General features: G+C 40.6%; 1 protein-coding gene across 1 annotated transcript in view; it reads left to right on the forward strand.

The window, feature by feature from the left end:
- kif20ba (kinesin family member 20Ba) overlaps positions 1-18,635 on the forward strand; it is a 44,352-nt gene that overhangs the window by 9,232 nt on the left and 16,485 nt on the right. Inside the window, exons 16-30 of the mRNA XM_071479934.1 lie at positions 445-565; positions 1,030-1,228; positions 1,939-2,123; positions 3,727-4,140; positions 4,425-5,608; positions 6,954-7,092; positions 7,290-7,412; positions 7,599-7,659; positions 8,063-8,188; positions 8,937-9,067; positions 9,434-9,589; positions 9,923-10,099; positions 13,082-13,207; positions 14,242-14,349; positions 14,936-15,145. Coding sequence (XP_071336035.1) covers positions 445-565; positions 1,030-1,228; positions 1,939-2,123; positions 3,727-4,140; positions 4,425-5,608; positions 6,954-7,092; positions 7,290-7,412; positions 7,599-7,659; positions 8,063-8,188; positions 8,937-9,067; positions 9,434-9,589; positions 9,923-10,099; positions 13,082-13,207; positions 14,242-14,349; positions 14,936-15,145 — 3,460 coding nt within the window. The remainder of the gene's footprint in view (positions 1-444; positions 566-1,029; positions 1,229-1,938; positions 2,124-3,726; positions 4,141-4,424; positions 5,609-6,953; positions 7,093-7,289; positions 7,413-7,598; positions 7,660-8,062; positions 8,189-8,936; positions 9,068-9,433; positions 9,590-9,922; positions 10,100-13,081; positions 13,208-14,241; positions 14,350-14,935; positions 15,146-18,635) is intronic.

The raw sequence follows: 18,635 nt of genomic DNA on the forward strand, positions 1-18,635 counted from the left end.
TGTTTTCTGACATTAGATCTTATACCTTAAAAAAATAAAATGAATTCAATAAAAATAATTATAATGAAACTAAATAAATAACCTAATTTCTCAAAGGGAGGCATCTATGGCATAACAGTATCTGTTATAGAGGAATATATCAATGACATTTTCAGTGGCAGTCCATTATGACAACCCAATTTTGCTATGACAACCCATCTCACTCAGTATTGTGCAACACAAGTCCACCTTTGTATAAAAGCGTCCATTGTCAGTTGGAGACTCGCAGGCATTTGTTCCATTATGTAGACCCTCTTCAGTGTCTGCACCCACTAAGTTATGATTGGTGGTTTTGTATATTTCCCATTCACTGTTATCATTTTCTTCAATCTGTATAAGTATCTGCATTATTGATCTGCTTCATACATCACTTTGATACATATGTGTATGTGTGTTTTTGTGCAGTGACCGCCTGGCGAGAGAGAGAGAAATCTTGGAGGAGCGAGCAGAAAGGAGGCTGGAGATCTTCAAGAACCTGATTGATAAAATGGCCAAAGCTGGAACCAATCAAGACGCACAAACCACGGTAACACAATCTCTCTCTTTCTTACAACTTCAGTATATTTGTTGTTTTGTTCACTTACTTGCTGGTTATACGTTGTGCGTGCTAGAACAGATTTTATAATGATCAGTGTGTCGGTGGCAAGATTCTTACCCTCACACTTCACAGTGACAGCGTTTCATTATTGAGTTTGTCTTCTTCTGCTTTTGCCTACAATAATAATAATAATGATGCCTGTTGGAATAACTATATTGGCTGTGAGAGCAAAGGGAATTGTTATTTGAGCTCTTATTGACATCATGTATTAATTACCATGGAGAAATTTGTATGTAGCTGCTCACACGGGTATGGATTAAGTATCTTGTTCCAGGATACTCTTTCCAGTGTGGCTGAACCACCTCAGGGAACCAAAGCTGGATGCTCTTATTGTGAGAATGTGCTCAATAATCTCCCTGATTAATATTTCTCATGTTCTCTTCCTTCTGCAGGACAAATCTCTGGACTCCTTCTCCTCTGAATTGGCAGGCATAAAGGAGGCCGCTGAGGCTGCTCATATATGTCTGGGTTCAGGCCAAGCAGGGCCTCGGGGAGACAGAAGTGACGCCATAGAAGAGCTGGAGAGGAAGCTGTTGGAACTGAATGAGCACCAGCGGAAAGCTGAAGAGCAGATGGCTCACAAACACAACGGTAAAAGCACACATGAATCCAGCAGTGTGTTATTCTGTTAGAAAGGCACATGTTGGATTCAGATGAGGAAAACACAAACTGAGCTTTACCACTTGCAGTTATAGTTTGTGGGCTCTAGAGGACTGGAACAAATATTCACCACAGACCTCAAAACGTCATAAAAACTGTCTGCCTGGTTTGATGCCATTAATGTTATGTAGAACACTTTTTATTTTGTAATTTGGATGAACTGATCTAAAAGTATAGGTTGTCCTCAAAGGATGAAGCCTGTACAAAATATTTCCATGAGACATAGAATAGAAATGTTAATTGGACAAACTGCACATTAGTATCATAAACCATCTCTGTGACAGTGTAAAATGTATTTTTTTAAAGTGATAATTGCACACCTGTCTTTCTGTGTTTATTTCTATAACTCAGTAGTTCTCATAGTGGAGGCCCCCAGGAACCTCCTCGAGGACCCCTGGGGCTCCCCAGTAAAAGGAAATAATTTATTTTCAATTCCATCCATAAGTAACACAATAACAGTGTGTGTCTGCTTTGGTCATGGGTTTCAAACACTTTCTCTAATAAAACATCTAAAAGCAAAAATCTTATCAGATGTAGGTCTGTGGTCTAAGTTGTGTCTGTTCAGGGCCCTTGATGTGAAAAAGTTTGAGAATCATCTTCTCACATCCTGTTTTATTCCTTCATTTACTGTTATTTCCTAGGTGGAACCAGTGGAGAGCAGGATGAGGAGAAAAGGAGGCTCCTTGTTCAGCTCCAGGAGAAGTCATTACAGATTGAGCAGCTGGAGAAACAAGTGGAAAACCTGCAAAGGGTAGCAGAGCTGGGCTCCCAGGGCCGTGCCCCGCTGCTTGAGGATGGGAGTTCACATGAGAGAAACCGGTTGCAGGTAAGAAGCCCCCTAGGAAAGGAACACATGACCACTAAGAGGTGCTGAATTCCCTGAAAGAGGAGAAGCAATATCTCAGTGTTCTGACAACTCTTCGGGCAAAGCTGAGCTTAATTACCGTATTTTCCGGACTATAAGGCGCACTTAAAAGCCTTTAATTTTCTCAAAAAACGACAGTGCGCCTTATAATCCGGAGCGCCTTATATATGGATTAATTCTGGTTGTGCTTACTGACCTCGAAGCGATTTTGTGTGGTACACGGCGCTCACGGCGCTCTGTCAAAATGTTTTAGTACGACTTTGGTAAACTACAAAGCCGCACCGCTTGCAGCACGGCTATCGTAGTCAGGAGCGTCGCGGAGTAATACATACTGTGCGTCACCATAATATTACAGTGTGTGTGTATAAGGACCTATAAGGAGTTATTGTGAATACGCTAACGTTTGATTTAGCGGTATCAGACTGTGTTTTTTTTTACGTGTTATGACTGAACAAGGTTGGGAGTTATTGTGAATACGCTCATTAACGTTTGAACAATGTTGAGAGTTATTGTGAACGCGTTTAATAAAGTTTGACTTATCTGACTGTTTTGTTTCGCTTAATGCGCCTTATAGTCCGGTGCGCTTTATATATGAAAAAAGTTCGAAAATAGACCATTCATTGACAGTGCGCCTTATAATCCAGTGCGCCCTATAGTGCGGAAAATACGGTAGTGTTGATTCCTCTCTTACAACAGTAGGTTTTGTGATTTATTTCATCATTTCCAAAAATTACCCACATCATGTCTGTGCAGTGAACTTCTAATGAACTTCTCCACAAGATCATATGGAGGTTAATGTCGTTTTCAGTGGTACGTTAGTTAAACCAATGACCTGTTCACAAGCTTGACTTTCTAACCCCCAATCAGTCCTCCGGCCTACAGACCTATCAGCCTGATGTTTGCTATAGGGCGAAGCATGTATGTGAAGGGTTTACTCATCAAGGTCACCTGGGTTAACTGAGAGAGATGATGTAACATAATCACATAATTTCCACTCGATATGAATGTTTTGGCCCCTGAACATGACTGTGGTTCTCAGATGAAAGTGTTTTGGGCTTAGTGGGCAATGAACTATATTTTATTTATATTCAGAACCAGCCACTGAGCCTTATTAAAGTAAGACTTTACATGAATTGGTGCACAACGATCTTAATTTGGTCATTTTGATTCAGTTGATTACTGGTTTCACAGAAAATCAGTAATTACAAGAAATGAACGAATTACTAAATCCACATTACCATTTAAATAAAATTAGCTTTTTGGCAGCTGATTCTCCAATCTAGGAAGTTAGTGTTGTTGTGTTCCTTTTATCCCTTTTAAATAAATGGAAATCCTAACACAAATATACTTTAGGAAAGTGTGATTATGATGATGTTGGGTCCATGTTTTCCTTTGTCATTTGCAGTTACTGAGTTAAAACATGCAAAGCTCCTTTTATGTGCAGCCCTTTTAAGATAATCTGCTTTAGTGCACTGTAGGACTTATTGACCTCTGTCCTTGTTTAAGTTTATTCAGTGCTCTTTAAGCACTAATATAGGAATTAATCAGTCCTTCTTACTCCCAGGAGGCGTTGACTGCCCTCGAGAAGGAGAAGAAAGCCAGAGAAGACGCCCTCACTGCTCTGGAGTACCAGACTATGGGCAAAGAGGAGGCACTGGCATCCTTGGAGGAGGAGAGGAAAGCAAGGGAGGAGACCCTCGCCACACTTGGGGAGCTCAGGCGAGGTAGAGAGGAGGTGCAAGCATCTCTGGAAGAAGAGAGAAAAGACAAAGAGGAAGCCATGGCAGCCCTCGCAGAAGTGAAGCGGAGCAGAGAGGAGGCCCTTGCTGCTCTTGAGGAGGCTCAGTCTGTTCTGGAGACAGAGAGGAAGGAGATCAGCCGCCTGGTCGAGGAGAGAGAAAAGAGGCCGCAGGAGGGTGAAGCACTTCAACAGGAAGTCAGAGAGCTGACCGCCAAACTGGAAGCCACAGAGCACCAGGTGGGCCACAGAGTAATTTTTTAACCATATGCTAAAATGAAACTGTAAATTCTCCACCCAACAGAGGAGATTAATGTAAAGGTTGCCTTTTTAAATAGAGTTTCTAGGGCTAGATAGAGCTGAAAATGTAATTAAGATACAATATTCAAAGCTTCACAAAATAATGAAACCTATCTCAATGTACTGTTTGAGCTGAATGTTTTTAGAGAGGTTTGACATTTAGTTCTTGGCTTTTCTAACAAGACTACTCTAAAAGAAAGTGATATTTGTGGAAATGACTACAGGTGAAGAGCGAGACAGAGAGATGTGAACAAGCGCTGGTCCAGCTGCGGTCTGCTCAGAAACAACTCGATGAACACTCAAAGGAGATCCAGGAGAAAACTTCCCAGATCCACACCCTGACGCTGGAAGCTCAAGGTCTGAAACAGGAACTGCAGACCCCCACAGCATCATCCAGTGGTGTCGATGACCAGTTGAGAAAAGAAGTGTCAGAGCTCAGGAAAAATCTGGCAGACGAACAGGAGAAAAGCGAGAGCAAGCACAGACAAATGCTGGAGCTGGAGCATGAGCTAGCACAGGCAAAAGAACAGCTGGTGCACAAGCAGCAGCTGGAAGAGTTTAACAAGAAGCTGAGTGAACAGGAAAAAACGTCAAAACTGCAAATTGAAGAGCTGCGAAAGAAACTTCAGGAGCAAGAAGAGATGTCGCAGCAGCCACTGGAGGAGCTCAGATCCAAGCTTGAATGTCAAGAGCTCGCTTCCAGAGAAGACGTAGAACAGCTAAGAGCAAAACTTGAGGAGCAAACACAGGCCTCAGAAAAGCAGATAGAGGAGCTCAATGAGAAGCTGCGAGAACAAAAAGTGATGTCACAACAGCTGCTGGAGGAGTTAAACCACAAACTGAGCGAACAAAAAGAAACCTCCGACAAACTCTTAGATGATCTGAAGCAAAGGTTAAGTGAACAGGAGCAAACTGCAGAGCAACTCAAGGCTGAACTAGAAGAGGCTAAAGGTTCAAGCAGTTCCTCTAGCTCTGCTGCTGAAGAGCTCAAGAGGTTGAACTCTGATCTCCAGACAGAGGTCACATCCCTGAGGGCAAAGCTTTCTAACGTGGAAGAAACAAAGGAGTCTCCCTGCAAACCTGAAGCTCAGCCAGCCTCTTCAGACATGGAGAGAATGCTAAAACAAAAGGACAGACAGATGGAGGAGAAGCTAGCGGAGGCGGAAAAAGCATCTGCAGAGAAAGATGCGGAGCTGCAGAAAAAGCTGCTGGAGACAGAAGCACAGGTAACATCCCTGCAGCAGAGCCTGAAGGAGGTGCAGGAGCGGCAGGAGGAGGAGGAGATCCAGGCGGTTCAGGAGGCCCGGCGCAGGGAGGCGGAGAGGCGCAGGGAGCTGCTGGCTGTGGCACATGAGGCCATCGCTCAGAAGGACGAGGAGCTGGAGAAGAGAGCTGAGGAGATCAACAGGTAATCGGTCATGAGAAATTACATCTTGAAGATTCTTGCAAAGGTTGCACTCTGGTTGTTAAGTTCATCTTCTGTTTACATAGAGTTTGCAGGATACTTTAATGTTGGATTTCTCTTCATTTTTAATTAATTTCTTATTTATTTTTGACATAAAATGCCTCTAAAACACCACTGTCTCCACATGCAGCTGGTTAAAAAATGTTTAAAAATGGTTAAATGGTTAAAAAATATCTTTATATTTTTTCATGTCTATGACATGTTCAGGTTCAGCCTAGACATAGAGACTATAGTGGAAGGTGACAGTTTTGTGTCATATTGCTTGTATGATGTCAAAATGACTGTCAACAGGTCTTTTCTCTGTCTGTTTTTGCTGCAAGATGCGTGAAAAATAGACAAGGCGCTGAACTTCTAGATTCTGTGATGCAGCCATAACGTGAGAGACGTGTGTCTCGTGCATGTCTCATGCAGGCAGTGTGTCCGCTCTAATGAATGTGTGTAGCCTGTCTTTCTGAAGCAGGTCTCTCTCCGGTGATTCCGGATCACTGGTGAAAATTTGGGTTATGCTTCTGGTGTGTCATCCAATCAAATCTCATTATTCACATGCTCTGATCATACTGATGATGTAAAACTTCGGCTCTAATTGTAAATCATGAGCCTACGACTCGCTGTTAAGGCTCAATAATGAATAAATTCACAATAATTGAAGAATATTTGACATCAGAACCATTTCCAGGATGTCATTTACAGTTGAAAATAGTTAAGATGTTAAAAATTTAAAAAGTGAAGTAAAAACTTTTTTTTTCTTTAATCATCAAACCATGAGGCAAATAGCAATGTTGACAAAATAATTAAAAAAGATGATGTTAGTATCGCACCTTCATTACCAAGTATTAATCATGTGGCTTTTTAGGATGCTAATATGCTTGATATCTAACATGTAATTCTGTTATAATGGACTCCATCAGTTTAACTGTCAGAGAGCAGCCTCTCTAAACTACAGTAAATATTGTCCTGTTATACTAAAGTTAGTTATTATCCTTCTCAGTCTGAGATTATCCTCCCATGAGGAGCAGAGAACTAATAAACAAAGAGAAGCAGTCTCTCTGCATTACCTCGACTCATCTTTTCTCTACTAAACTACATTATTTTGTCATTGTGAAATTGTTTTTTTCTCTGTATTATCTTACCTTTCATCCCTCCACAGGTACCTTGAGGTCCAGGGAGAGTTATATTAATCCATCCATCCACCCACCCCATTAAAAAGTCTCAAGAGGAGTGGTGTTGTTCTGTACCACAATGTACTACCCTGGCAGCTTCTCATTGTTATATTGTCTCATTCTTCTAGACTAAAGGAAAATGCCAAACAGGACTCAGAGAAAGTTAAGAGCCTCAGCGTTGACCTCCAGAGGAAAGAGGACGACACCTCGGACCTCAGAGAGAAACTGGCCGACTATAAGAAGCAGATCCAGCAAGTCCAGAAGGAGGTACACGCAGTATTTACCGAAACACCATCCCACTTGTTGTCAGTATGCAGCATAGCTATTTATCTTAATGTAGAGGCTTAGTGCGTCCACACCAAATTGGTTTAATTTCTAAATACATCACTAGATACTAATCGGACACTGATATAAACAGCACTGTACGCTTTCAACTGAAAGGTTGTGGTTTATTTTTTTGGAAGATTTCGGCCATGAGAGAGGAGGAGAAGGTTTTGAGGCAGAAGCTGGCTGACATGGAAAAAGCCAAGAAGCAGCTTCAGTCTGAGCTTGCCAGCAGAGACAGAACCATTCAGCAGCTCAAACTGGTGAGACGATTCATCCTTCACTTTTCCTTTGAGACCAAATCTCTCTAGGCTTTAGCTCAGTAGGTCCTGAAACGACAGCACTCTCTTCTTGTTGTGTGATTGATTTCCCTTTGGTTCCCTTCATCCTGGTGTATTTATGTGTCATTTGCATGTTGTTTTACTCTCCTCCTCTTTCCCTCTCTTTAGGAACAATCATCTGATGCCAAGTCTGACCAGACACTGCAGCTCTACCAGAAGTCCTGTAAAGGTAAAATGATGTGTGTCTTTGTTTGTGCTTCACTAGAGGAAAAGTATTTTCTCATGTTTGTGGAGCCTAGCATAGCCAATGTTTAGGAATGATAATTAGCTGCAGCTAATTTGTGTCATTATCTGTCTATCAATCTGTTATGTTTTCTGATAAATCATTTGGTCTAAACCAATGTAAGGGAAAAAAATCATTTTCAGGGTTGGTTCATGGTCTTTCTGCTGAAAAGTCCTTGAGTAAAACACCGTGACCTGTTTATGGAAGGGCAGTGGAAAGGAAAAAACTTCCCTCAGGGATCAACATGTTATAGTAAATTTATATCTGTGTGGGGGCTGGGGTGGTATTCTGCATGTAAACGTGTACCTGCTCTTTGTGGGTGGCTGCGTGTATTTCTGTTGATTTGTAGACCTTGATACCAAGGAGCGTGTGATTGAGGACATGCGTTTGGCTCTGACGGAGCAGGAGGAGACACAGGAGGAGATGGAGAAGGTCCTGGAGGAGAAGCTCGACCTCATCCAGGAACTCTCCAGTGGTAAGACACAGGATCTGAAAAATCAGAGAAAAAATGTGGATTTAATTGTTTTGAATTTGGGGTTTGGTCCATGCACAGCTTAGTCTAATCCTCTTATCCCTGCAAACTGCAGAGAAACAAGAACATTCATAAAAGACATTAAATGAAACCGAATGGACACTGAGACTGAATTGAATTTATATTTTCTCACAGAAGAAAAACATTTGAGTTGGATATCAAAGTCACGTCAGTAAGTCAGCCAGTTGCTATCAGGGCAGAGTGTGAAATGATGCACACATGATAAGACATGCACTAAAACACCCAAAGATAACAGGGCCCTATTTTACTGGTTGCATACTAGAGAGGAAACACAGAGAAGTGAGGCCACAGGCTCACAGCACTGACAACACCAGGCCAACTGCCATAGCTCCAAGTACTAGTGGACCCTCACAAAGCTTTATTCTCTAATTTGGAGGCTGGGCTATGTAGCAACTTTATTTTTATTGCAAAACCTTAACAAAAGACGAAGCTCTGTTGAAACAGATAGCTGAACATTTCCATCCATAAACACTGTAACTATCAAGATTTATAGTATAAAGCAAAGACATTAAATCTATAATTGGTCCTATTTATTACACTTGTTTATACGAGAAAGTTATGTTTGTAAGTTATATGATGTTATAATAAAAACACTTTCCTTCTGCTTTTACTTTAAATGTTCATTTAAACTAGTGTTTTGAGTGTTTGCTCTCTGGTTTGAACATTTCAGAACTGGAGAAAGTGAAGGGGATGTTGTTACAGCAGGACTGTGGAAACAACACGCACCGTCCACTCGACGGCCAATCAGATGACCTCAAACTGGCCAAACAGGAAGCTGCACGGGCTCAGGAAAGCTTGAAGGTAATAATGGTGTGTTAGATGGTAGGAGCAAAAATGGTTTGATTCTGACAGGATTATTGATGATTAATAAATGATAAATTAATTGTTTAAAATCTGATAGATCTGGAAATACTTTACTGGCAATGTGTCTGTGAAGATTCTCAGTTCTCTCAACTCACAAAGTTGGCGCAACAGTATTTGTTCATCCCTCCTTTGCATTTATCCCCTGCTGTATTTAAAACAAATTATCCAAGAAAAAGAACTGAAAAAATGTCAGATCAGGGTCTTGTCTGAGCTGGTCTTAATGTTTCTGCTTGAGGACTTGGTGCCTTTTCTTGATTTAGGTGAAATACTTTAACAGCCACGAAAAAAAAAATTTGTGTACAGCTGTGTACAGACAAACACCAGGCCGAACGCAAAAAATGGCTGGAGGAGAAGCTGTCCCTGATCGGCCAAGCTAAAGAGGCGGAGGACAAGAGGAACCAGGAAATGAGGAAGTTTGCAGAAGACAGAGAACGTTACACCCGGCAGCAGAGCCAGCTGGTAAGTAGAAGATGAGTCCAAACATGCTGAATGTTGGCTGAAATATGTAAATATGCCACCATGTTGACATCAATCTCAAAGCACCTGCAGCTAAAAACAAGTCCAGTTTAGGCAGAAAATAGAACTAAGTCTGACAATTTAGAGCTGAGTCTGAGATGATCAAAATGGCCACTGTACATATGATAAAAAATCTTATCATTTTGGTAAGTTTTTTTCTCAGTTCTGGTAAAGATCAAAGAATATCACGTTTTTCATTTTGTTTTTATATTTTAATGATGATTTCAGCCCTTCCTCCCAATATACATTTTGCATGTACATCTCCCTCTTTGTCAGGAGTCCCTGTCGTCCGAGCTGGCTGAGAAGGAGCAGACCATGGAGAAGTGGAGGAAGGAGAGAGACACTTTGGTAGCAGCTTTGGGGGTCCAGCTACAGAAACTTCTCTCCAGCCAAGCAGAGAAAGACAAACTCATCCAAGAGCTACGCCAGAATAACACACAGCCGCCACAAGAGGTCAGTGTAACAATGAAGATGACAGATACAGAGAGCACACACTGAAGATGTCTCTGTCTGAACAGGCTGCCTGGCTGAAACATCTTAAAATCTTAGATGTGCTTCAATTACAAAGGGAGAGTGGGATGAGGTGGAGGAGGACGGTTTAAGACACAAGTGACTAATTCAGAAAATCAATGCACAGGATAAGTGTTCTTTGCAGTGTGAGCGTCTCACAGATAGTCCCTCCTTTGTATCAAGTCCTGAGGCTTTTAATGGATTATTTAAATAAATGCTGTCTTCATTTTGAAACATCCTGGTATGTGTCGCCTCTGTGGACACTCCAGTTATTTATATCAGAGCAGCTCCAGAGCATTTTCCCATCAATTGTCAAGGCAAAACACCTGCAGTGACATTATTGATTGGGGTTTTAGAGTGAGGTGAAACTCCACCGAAGGTTTGAACCTGTAGAGAGCGACAGTTTTCTGCTCCACTCACCATTTAGAGTTTTATTAGAAGGACAGAACCCAAAGGCAGAACCCAGAGCAGCAGGGAAAGATCAATACTGTTACATTACACAGCAGATGAGTTGACTTGGTGGCAGAGAGTTTCAGTTTTGTCACATTTTTGAGCATTTTACTGAGCTTTGGGTCACTGCTTTGTCTTGCTCTTTCTTTCCTTCTCGGGTAAATTGCAGAAGGCTTTGTGGGTGAATCCACGTAGTTGATGTGGAGCCATATCATTACATATCAGTATTCTGCACTTTGATCTCCCACATTTTGCCCTCACTGAGCTTTTGTGTGGTTTTTAGAATAACATAGATTCTGTCATTGTGACCAGGCAGCTTCCTCGGTATAACCACAGAGCGGTTAGTGTGAAGGGCAGGCCGTGATGATTCACCAAATCAAATTTGTCTCGGGCTTGCTTTCTGATATGGCTCTATTGATTTAAAAACTCTTATCAGGCAAAATTTGGGATGGAATTGCAGTTAATTTCATACAGCTGTCTCTATCGGAAAAGCCACAAATGATTTGAAGGAAAGTGGACAAGTGTGACAATGAAAAACATTCCCCAGCTGGGGAACATCTAAACTGCAGTGCTAACACAACAATGATTACTAAAAGCATTGTTTGGAATCATTCTTTATTTTTTGAATTATTATTAACAAATAACATTTAAAATGAGCTGCTGTCATGGTCTTCAGAATTCAGCCTAAATATGAAATATATTTTGAACCAAATTTTGTGCACAGATTTTTTTGAAACCAGTGGTTAAAGTGGGCCTACTATCACACCCCATAATATTTCATACTGAATAGTCATAGTTTAGACAGAGCTGGCTTAAACTGTGTTGAATGTTGGTTTCTTGTATTCTTTCTATGGGAGAGCAGGAGATTGGAAACACATTTTAAAGCTCCCATATTTTACACTTTTCCAATGTTTTATTTGAAGTGTTGGTATCTGTAAGAAGATATATTTGTAGTTTGAAGAACCAAAAACCATCTGAATGAAGTTTTACATCTCCTCTCTCAGGCTTCCTTTGAACCTCTCTTTTGATTGGCTGAATGTTTTCTGAGCGATCCAATAAGAATATAGCAGATTTCAGGGAAACACTCAGAGAAACCAAATCCTGCAAGGTTGGATGGTGGGTCCAGGTGGGCGGGGCTTGGGGCGGGGCTGAGAGCAATGACTGCTTTGTTGTGACATCACAAAGTTCCAGAAGTCCTGATGGCTCTGTTTAAGGCTCAGTTTCTCAATACAGGCTGTGTGCATTTCTCTGTGGACTGAGGCTTTGATACTTTCACAGTATTAATATAGAACCTAGAGCTGCTCAAAAGACATGGAAATCTATCTTTTAAACAATATGGGACCTTGAATATAATCTAGCTCAACGTAGACAAATCACTAACTATTAGGACTGAATACTGAATTTTAATACTTATTCAATACCCATTAGTAGTTTCTTCATAGAAATGGGTATTGGTAAACTATCACATATCAAAAGTTGGTGCTGAATGCACTTTGAGAGACTCAGTCTTCATTGTGTAGCTTTAATTAATGGTTTGTCAATTTTATACTGTTGAAGCAAAACTGTTACACAGCTGTTTTGTGGGGACAAAAATAAACTGAAGATATTTGGCAAAAAATATGTTTATTTTCAGCAAAGTCAATTATTTTAAAAAAATGATTGTTTTGACTTGACACTGAATTATGGTTATCAGATTGGCAGGAGTATCAAAACAATTCAAAATGATACCTCGCTGTAGTGCCACAAAAATGACCATGGAGTTTAATCAGCACCTTTCTGACACAGCCGTGACAAAAACAGAACAAAATATAATTTACTGCAGCACTGTTTCATTGGCTGCATTAGACTGATCACTCAGTGTATTATCCCAGCATCACAGGGAGGAAATGTGCAATGTACTCTGAGCTGACCAGACTGTCGCCCACCTCCCTCTGAAGAGGGTTAATGTTATTGTTCAGACACTTTTGGAAAGCCTTCAAAGTCTGATAGCAAATAGAATGCAGTTGTCATTTTGTTCACGCACGTCTTGTTTCCTTTCCAGTCTTTTTAGCCATGCATCACTCCCTGCCAACACCATATTTTGCTCCAGGATGATACTGTTGTCTGTCAAATCTAATGCATTTCATGTTTACAATGTGAGATGAGGGTGAGAGAGTATAGTTATTGTGCACTGGAAGAAATTCCATCATGTGTTTCTCATACAGTTCAGTCTTTCCACAGTTGTCCACTGATTGTGTTGTCTGGTACACTTGCCTGGGGATATCGTTTGTGTCTGTTCATGCTCTTAATGTTCTGTACCAGTAGTTTGTTTTTTTTGTTTTTTTCTTCCTTTCTGTGAGGAACTTTTCTTATTTGTTTTCTTGCTCCACTTCTCATTTTTTCATTCTTATTCTGGCTCTTGTGGCAGCGTGTCTGTGATAAGTGATAAGGAATAACTAGTGCCTTGTCCATATGTCCATGAACTTCCTGTTTCAGTGTCGTGATGGTGGTGTTGGTGTGGCAGAGCTGCAGGCTGCTCTGCGTGAGAGGGAGGCGGACATCGAACGACTGAAAGAAGAGCTGAAGGCCTCAACAGCCAGACAGGTGGACACAGTCGTTCAGGTCAGTCTTAAAAGAGAACTCCCAGATAAGATCTTTTTAGCATCAAGTAACCACCCCTGCTGTTTGCTTGAAAGGTGGTTGTTAAAAGTCTTGTGGTTTCGTCTGTCATAAAGAATAGTAGCAGTGGTCATCTTGGATTTTATGTCTCTAAGAATAGATTTCATTACTGATGTTTTCACGGTGGATCAAACCAGTGCAAGTTTAAAGGAGTTTGCACACCCAAATATATCAGAATGCTTTTAACTTCTTTTCTATTTTAAGCACACTTGAGCTTAAAATCCTGCATCTCTATAAATGATTTCATCTCAAATCACTTCTGCATCGTAATGACTTCATATGTTGTCCGTCCAAATGGTCACCGTGTTCCAGATACTGTCAAAAGGTACTTTTAGTTTGATTTGAAGTGTCATTCTGCAACTTTAGATTACATTAAATCTAAGAATACACGGCTTTGTAGTTAGTATTTTGTACCTGAAGCGAAAAAAATGCTTGTGGTTCGCAGGATGGCAGGCAGCAGTATCATTTTGCCCTCTTTTTATATTAAAATTTTTTATTACTGATGTTTGTCTTTCATTTGTGTTCAGGTCAGGAGTGAGTGGGTTAGAGCACACAGGGTAGAGATAAGAGCATGAGAGGGGAAATGTTTGTTTTTGATTGTTTGCTCAGGGTTTTATCTCGAATCCTCTTGTTCTCATTTCCTTTTTAAAGCCTTTTCAAAAATCACTTGTTGGGTTTATTTAATTACACAGTGAGAATGTGAATATATTAAAAAAGAGAGACAGAATTCATGGTCTCCCCTGTGTGTGTGTGTGTGTGTGTGTGTGTGTGTGTGTGTGTTCTGCGTGTTCTGCAACTGCATATGATGACATTGGTCACCGCTCATACCTGCTAGTTTTGGTGTAAAAGGGTATTTGTTTTCTGTATATGTGTGCATATGTGGTTGCATCTGGCGTTTTCTGTCTGGATGTTTTATGGATAGTATACATGTAATCATGATTTATATTATTTCCAATTTCTTACACTTCCTATGACAGACAACAAGCAAAGAGAGCTCTGCTACATCAGGAGAGAAACCCCTGGGTGAATCCCTCAGCAGGAGGTCTGGAGGAAGGAGGGATACCAGAGCATCAGTCAGCAGTCAAGTAAGTTCCTGAGATAAAATGAATATGGAAAAGAAGGCTCTAAGAGTTTTATTAGAAGTTGAGCACACATTGACTAGAGGTTTTCATTTTCTCCAGTTTTGTATAAATATACTTGCAACTGCCATTCACAACAGGTATAAACATTATTGCCTTTAGATGTGGTTGGACATTCTGTTTTGCCTTAATAGGGCCCTGAAGGTGAATGCACCAAGCTACTTAGCATATCTGTTGCACTGTGAACAAGTCAAGACCTTTTGTACCAAGTGAATTACCTTGTTTGCTATAGTTTCTTGTTGCAGACACTAAAGTAGGCCATAAGGGCTGCATGTCTTGGATTTTATTCTGCAGGATCCTAGTTTTTTTTTTTTTTTTTCCCCACAGACCTTTACACGACAGACAGGTACAGCAGCATATTAGAGGATATAAATAATGATTGTGCCATTGGTATTTGGAAGCCTGAACCTTTTGAGATTCTGTCTTGCTCAGCAACAGACAGATCAGTCCATATCCTCAGACCCAGAGACATTTCTCACTTGAGTGACCATGAGGCGACCCTTAACCTCAAGATCGTGTCTGCTCCCCGCAGGGCTCGACTGGCTGTCCATCAGTGCTGGACTCCTCTGAGATCTCCACAGAAAACGGGAGGACGAGCCGCTTCCCTCGGCCAGAGCTGGAGATCTCCTTCAGCCCTCTGCAGCCGAACCGCATGGCTCTGCGACGCCAGGGAGAGGAGAGCGCCGTCACCGTCAAAATCACCCGCTCAGCGCGTAAGAGAAAGAGTGGAGAAATGGAGAAGGTAAGAACCAATCAAATAAAAGCAGCTTGTCCACATGCTCACCCAGTGTTGAAACAATCAGAATTGAAAGTTATTAATGAGCAAATTCCTACTCTATATATTTACCTACATATATACATATATACCTATATGTATGTGTGTACACACATCCCACTTACCTTTGTACATCACGTTCACCTCTAGGTTTTTTAAAAATAAATCGTATTTGGATAACTAACAAAAAAAACAACAACTGAATTTTTCACTCACATTCAGTAGAGAAAACTTTTCCTCAGCCATCATCAGACCAGCACTGGTAGAGCAGGACTGTTACTCCTGAGAATCAGTTATCTTGTTTGAGTTTGGTTCATAGTGATGTAAGAAATTTACAAACAATGATGACATGTAATAAGTTTGGCATTTCCTGTAAATGTGTTTGCACTAGTTTTGAAATACGACAGTGAAATACTGTTTGAACTGCAGGTATTTAAAAACATGCAATGGGATTGTCACTGTGTAAAAAAACATGTGACCATGATGGATTGGATTTGACACTGGCAGGAGACACATTTCACTCATTGTGGTGGTGCCAGTCCTTCATAGTTCACAAGCACATGAAACAGTAGAGACACATTCCAGTATTTTGTTTTTTTATTGCTGTCACGAATCTCGCCAAGACCTCTATTTCAATTGCCAGAGGCTAAATAAATGCAGTTTGTGTAATTTGTAGGCATTGTGTGATAAGTACAAGTAACTAGGTCAGCAAGTCGGTCCTATCTGTGCCATTTAGAAAGAGTTTTCCCACATGAACTGGTTGATACTACAGATGTTCAGTGAAACCAATTGCAAGTCTTGTCACACTGTCTTGAAAACTAATCCCAGAACATACGAGGCTCCAAGGTATTGACACCAGACTGTGAGACTTGTATAAAGAAGTGAAGCTGCACAGGAGGGTGAACGGGTTAAAGGTTGTTCTCTGTACACCGTCTCAGTGGAATTTCTTTAAATGCAGCACAGGAGCTGCACTTAATGTTTGTTTGTTTCAAATAAAGCAAGAGCAGAAGGAGGCTAATGCCTATGTTACATTTGGCTCCCAAAGGTGTGTGGCACGTGCATACTGATACAAGCACGTGTATGTACATAAACATGCATTTTTACCACAGAAAGCCAGTGTAATATGAACACATACAACAGTGTATGAAAAGAAGGACATGCCAAACACATGCAGTTCTGCACCTAATTACAATGCATACACTGATTATTGTTTCATGCATTCTCTGCCCAGCCTGCAGAGGTTAAAAGACACTACAGATTAATACTGAAAGCAGAAAGCAGCATATGCATTTTTTCCAAAAACAATGCACATGTCTCCTGTAATCAAATTTTCAGACCTATATCTCTGCAACAAAATGTGTTAATTATTGTACTGTGTATTTTATAAAATATACAGTACAAAATTTTGTGAAGTCATTAACAGAAAGACTAATGAAATACTACATCTTGCCATAATTAGTTAATTAAACCCACCAAAATTAAACGGTCATTCCAATTTTTAACATTTGAACACCAGAATATTTCAGGGTCTTGTTGAATAATTTTGTTAAAATAAAAGACACTCTAAAAACACCATGAGTAGAATATTAGGTGACCTTCACCGCATCATACACCTTACATAATCTATTTTCGCTCCTGAATATTTGCCAATCTCAACAGGTTGAATGAGACAACCTGTTCTACTAAATAAACAAGATATGAGATGTATTCAAGGCCACATTTTTGTTCAATGTGCATAAACAGTACGTCCTTAACTGTATAGTTTCAAGCCATTGTTGTATAAGCAGTCACATGCATGTACCCAGCACATATAGGTGAGTAAAGACAATCTCATTAATCATTAATACCTCTTACAAGGAGAAACGCACAAACTCCCACTTTATTGATGGCACACATACACACACAGACATACACACTCCCCCCAGAGAACACATTAAACGGGCGTCCCGCTCAGAGAAACACAAGGTCGGGTACAGTTCACCTGTCACATCACTGCACTGCCGCAAAGGTTAACACCGGTTACAGCTTGTACAACTCATTCGTTGTTTTCCTTTTTCTTTTTGGCAAACACAACTTGAAAACACGTCACGTCTATGTTTCAACAAATGCCAAAAATAAAAAGAATTTGTGTGACAGATGTGAAGTATAAGCAACAATAATTTTACATTTTAAATTTCCAAATATGAAATATGAGATATCAAACAGCAGATGAGGCAGATAAACCAGCCAGTTTTATTCATTTTTTAATTTGCCTTATTTTATTGAAATAATCAGTAGGAAGTTTCCCCCTCCATGGCTCTAAATATAGCATTCTCACTTACACAAAATCATTATTATTGCAATTACACAGTCTCAGCTGCTTGGCGCTCGTCTTGTAAACACTGAATTCCCCTTGTTTCCACATAATCCCAAGTGACAGTGTTTTTGGGAGGGGCTGATATACCCTGAGTGCTGAGGCATGAAAACACCTTATGCCACTAATTCATACTTGCACGTGCTCAGTATTTTAAGTTCACCACTGCCATCGCTGAAGTAGCAATTTTTGTGCACAGCGATCCATTATAACGAAATGATGATGTAAAGATAATATCAGAAGGACAAATACAGGAGCCAGTGACTTGCATGTTATGATAGTCATGGTTGTGAAGAACTTGATGGGCGTAGCAGCTTCCAAGTGGTGACTTGATAAACGCAGCAGTCTACAGAACAGGTCCCTGCATTTCATGTGGTGTAAATGTCTTGATAATGGTTACGGTGCCATCCCATCTCAGTGCAGGTTGGCAGATGTACATAAGTGTGACAGCCCTGCTTTGGGACTTGTTGCCAGTATTTTGACAGCAAATTTCACACCTTCAGTCACAACAACAAGCTTCCCTGAATAACTTTTTGACACCAAAGGCAAGGGTATGAATGCTACGCAGAATTATTCTGGTACGTGACATTAGTTTTGCAGTCATTTTGCAGACACACTGGTTAAAGGAAGATGTTCATACATGTCATCATGTTGTAGGGAGAAATTTGTCCCACATTTGTCCCCTCTGTTAAATACAGATCTTGTTTAGGCTGATTTGGTTTTTACCTGCAGGAGAATATTCCAGAGGTCATGCCAGGTTAAGTCACCTTCTTGTTTTGTTCCACAAGTAAACTGTTGTTGCTGCTGTCAGACTTGTCCTCTACTACAGAGTGTGAAATCAAATGAAGGAACACAAACCGTCAGTTTAGGGTTAAATAATTCCGCATTTCCTTGAAATAAATTAATAACTCTGGTTGACACATTAAAGTGAAAGATGGACACCTTGACGGCAGCAGTCAGCTAATGTTGCCTTGGTATTTTAGAAACTGAAAATCGACAGTGTAATTACTGCCTTATGTAAATGTTCCTGAGACCCAGTTTTCCCAGATGCATCTGAACACTGCCATCATTTTTATTCCACGGAAAGTGAACCTTGCTGAATTA

The sequence above is a fragment of the Trachinotus anak genome, unplaced genomic scaffold, assembly GCF_046630095.1.
Source record: "Trachinotus anak isolate AG129_WGS33_773 ecotype Australia unplaced genomic scaffold, CSIRO_AGI_Tana_v1 ptg000007l, whole genome shotgun sequence".
Taxonomy (NCBI): domain Eukaryota; kingdom Metazoa; phylum Chordata; class Actinopteri; order Carangiformes; family Carangidae; genus Trachinotus; species Trachinotus anak.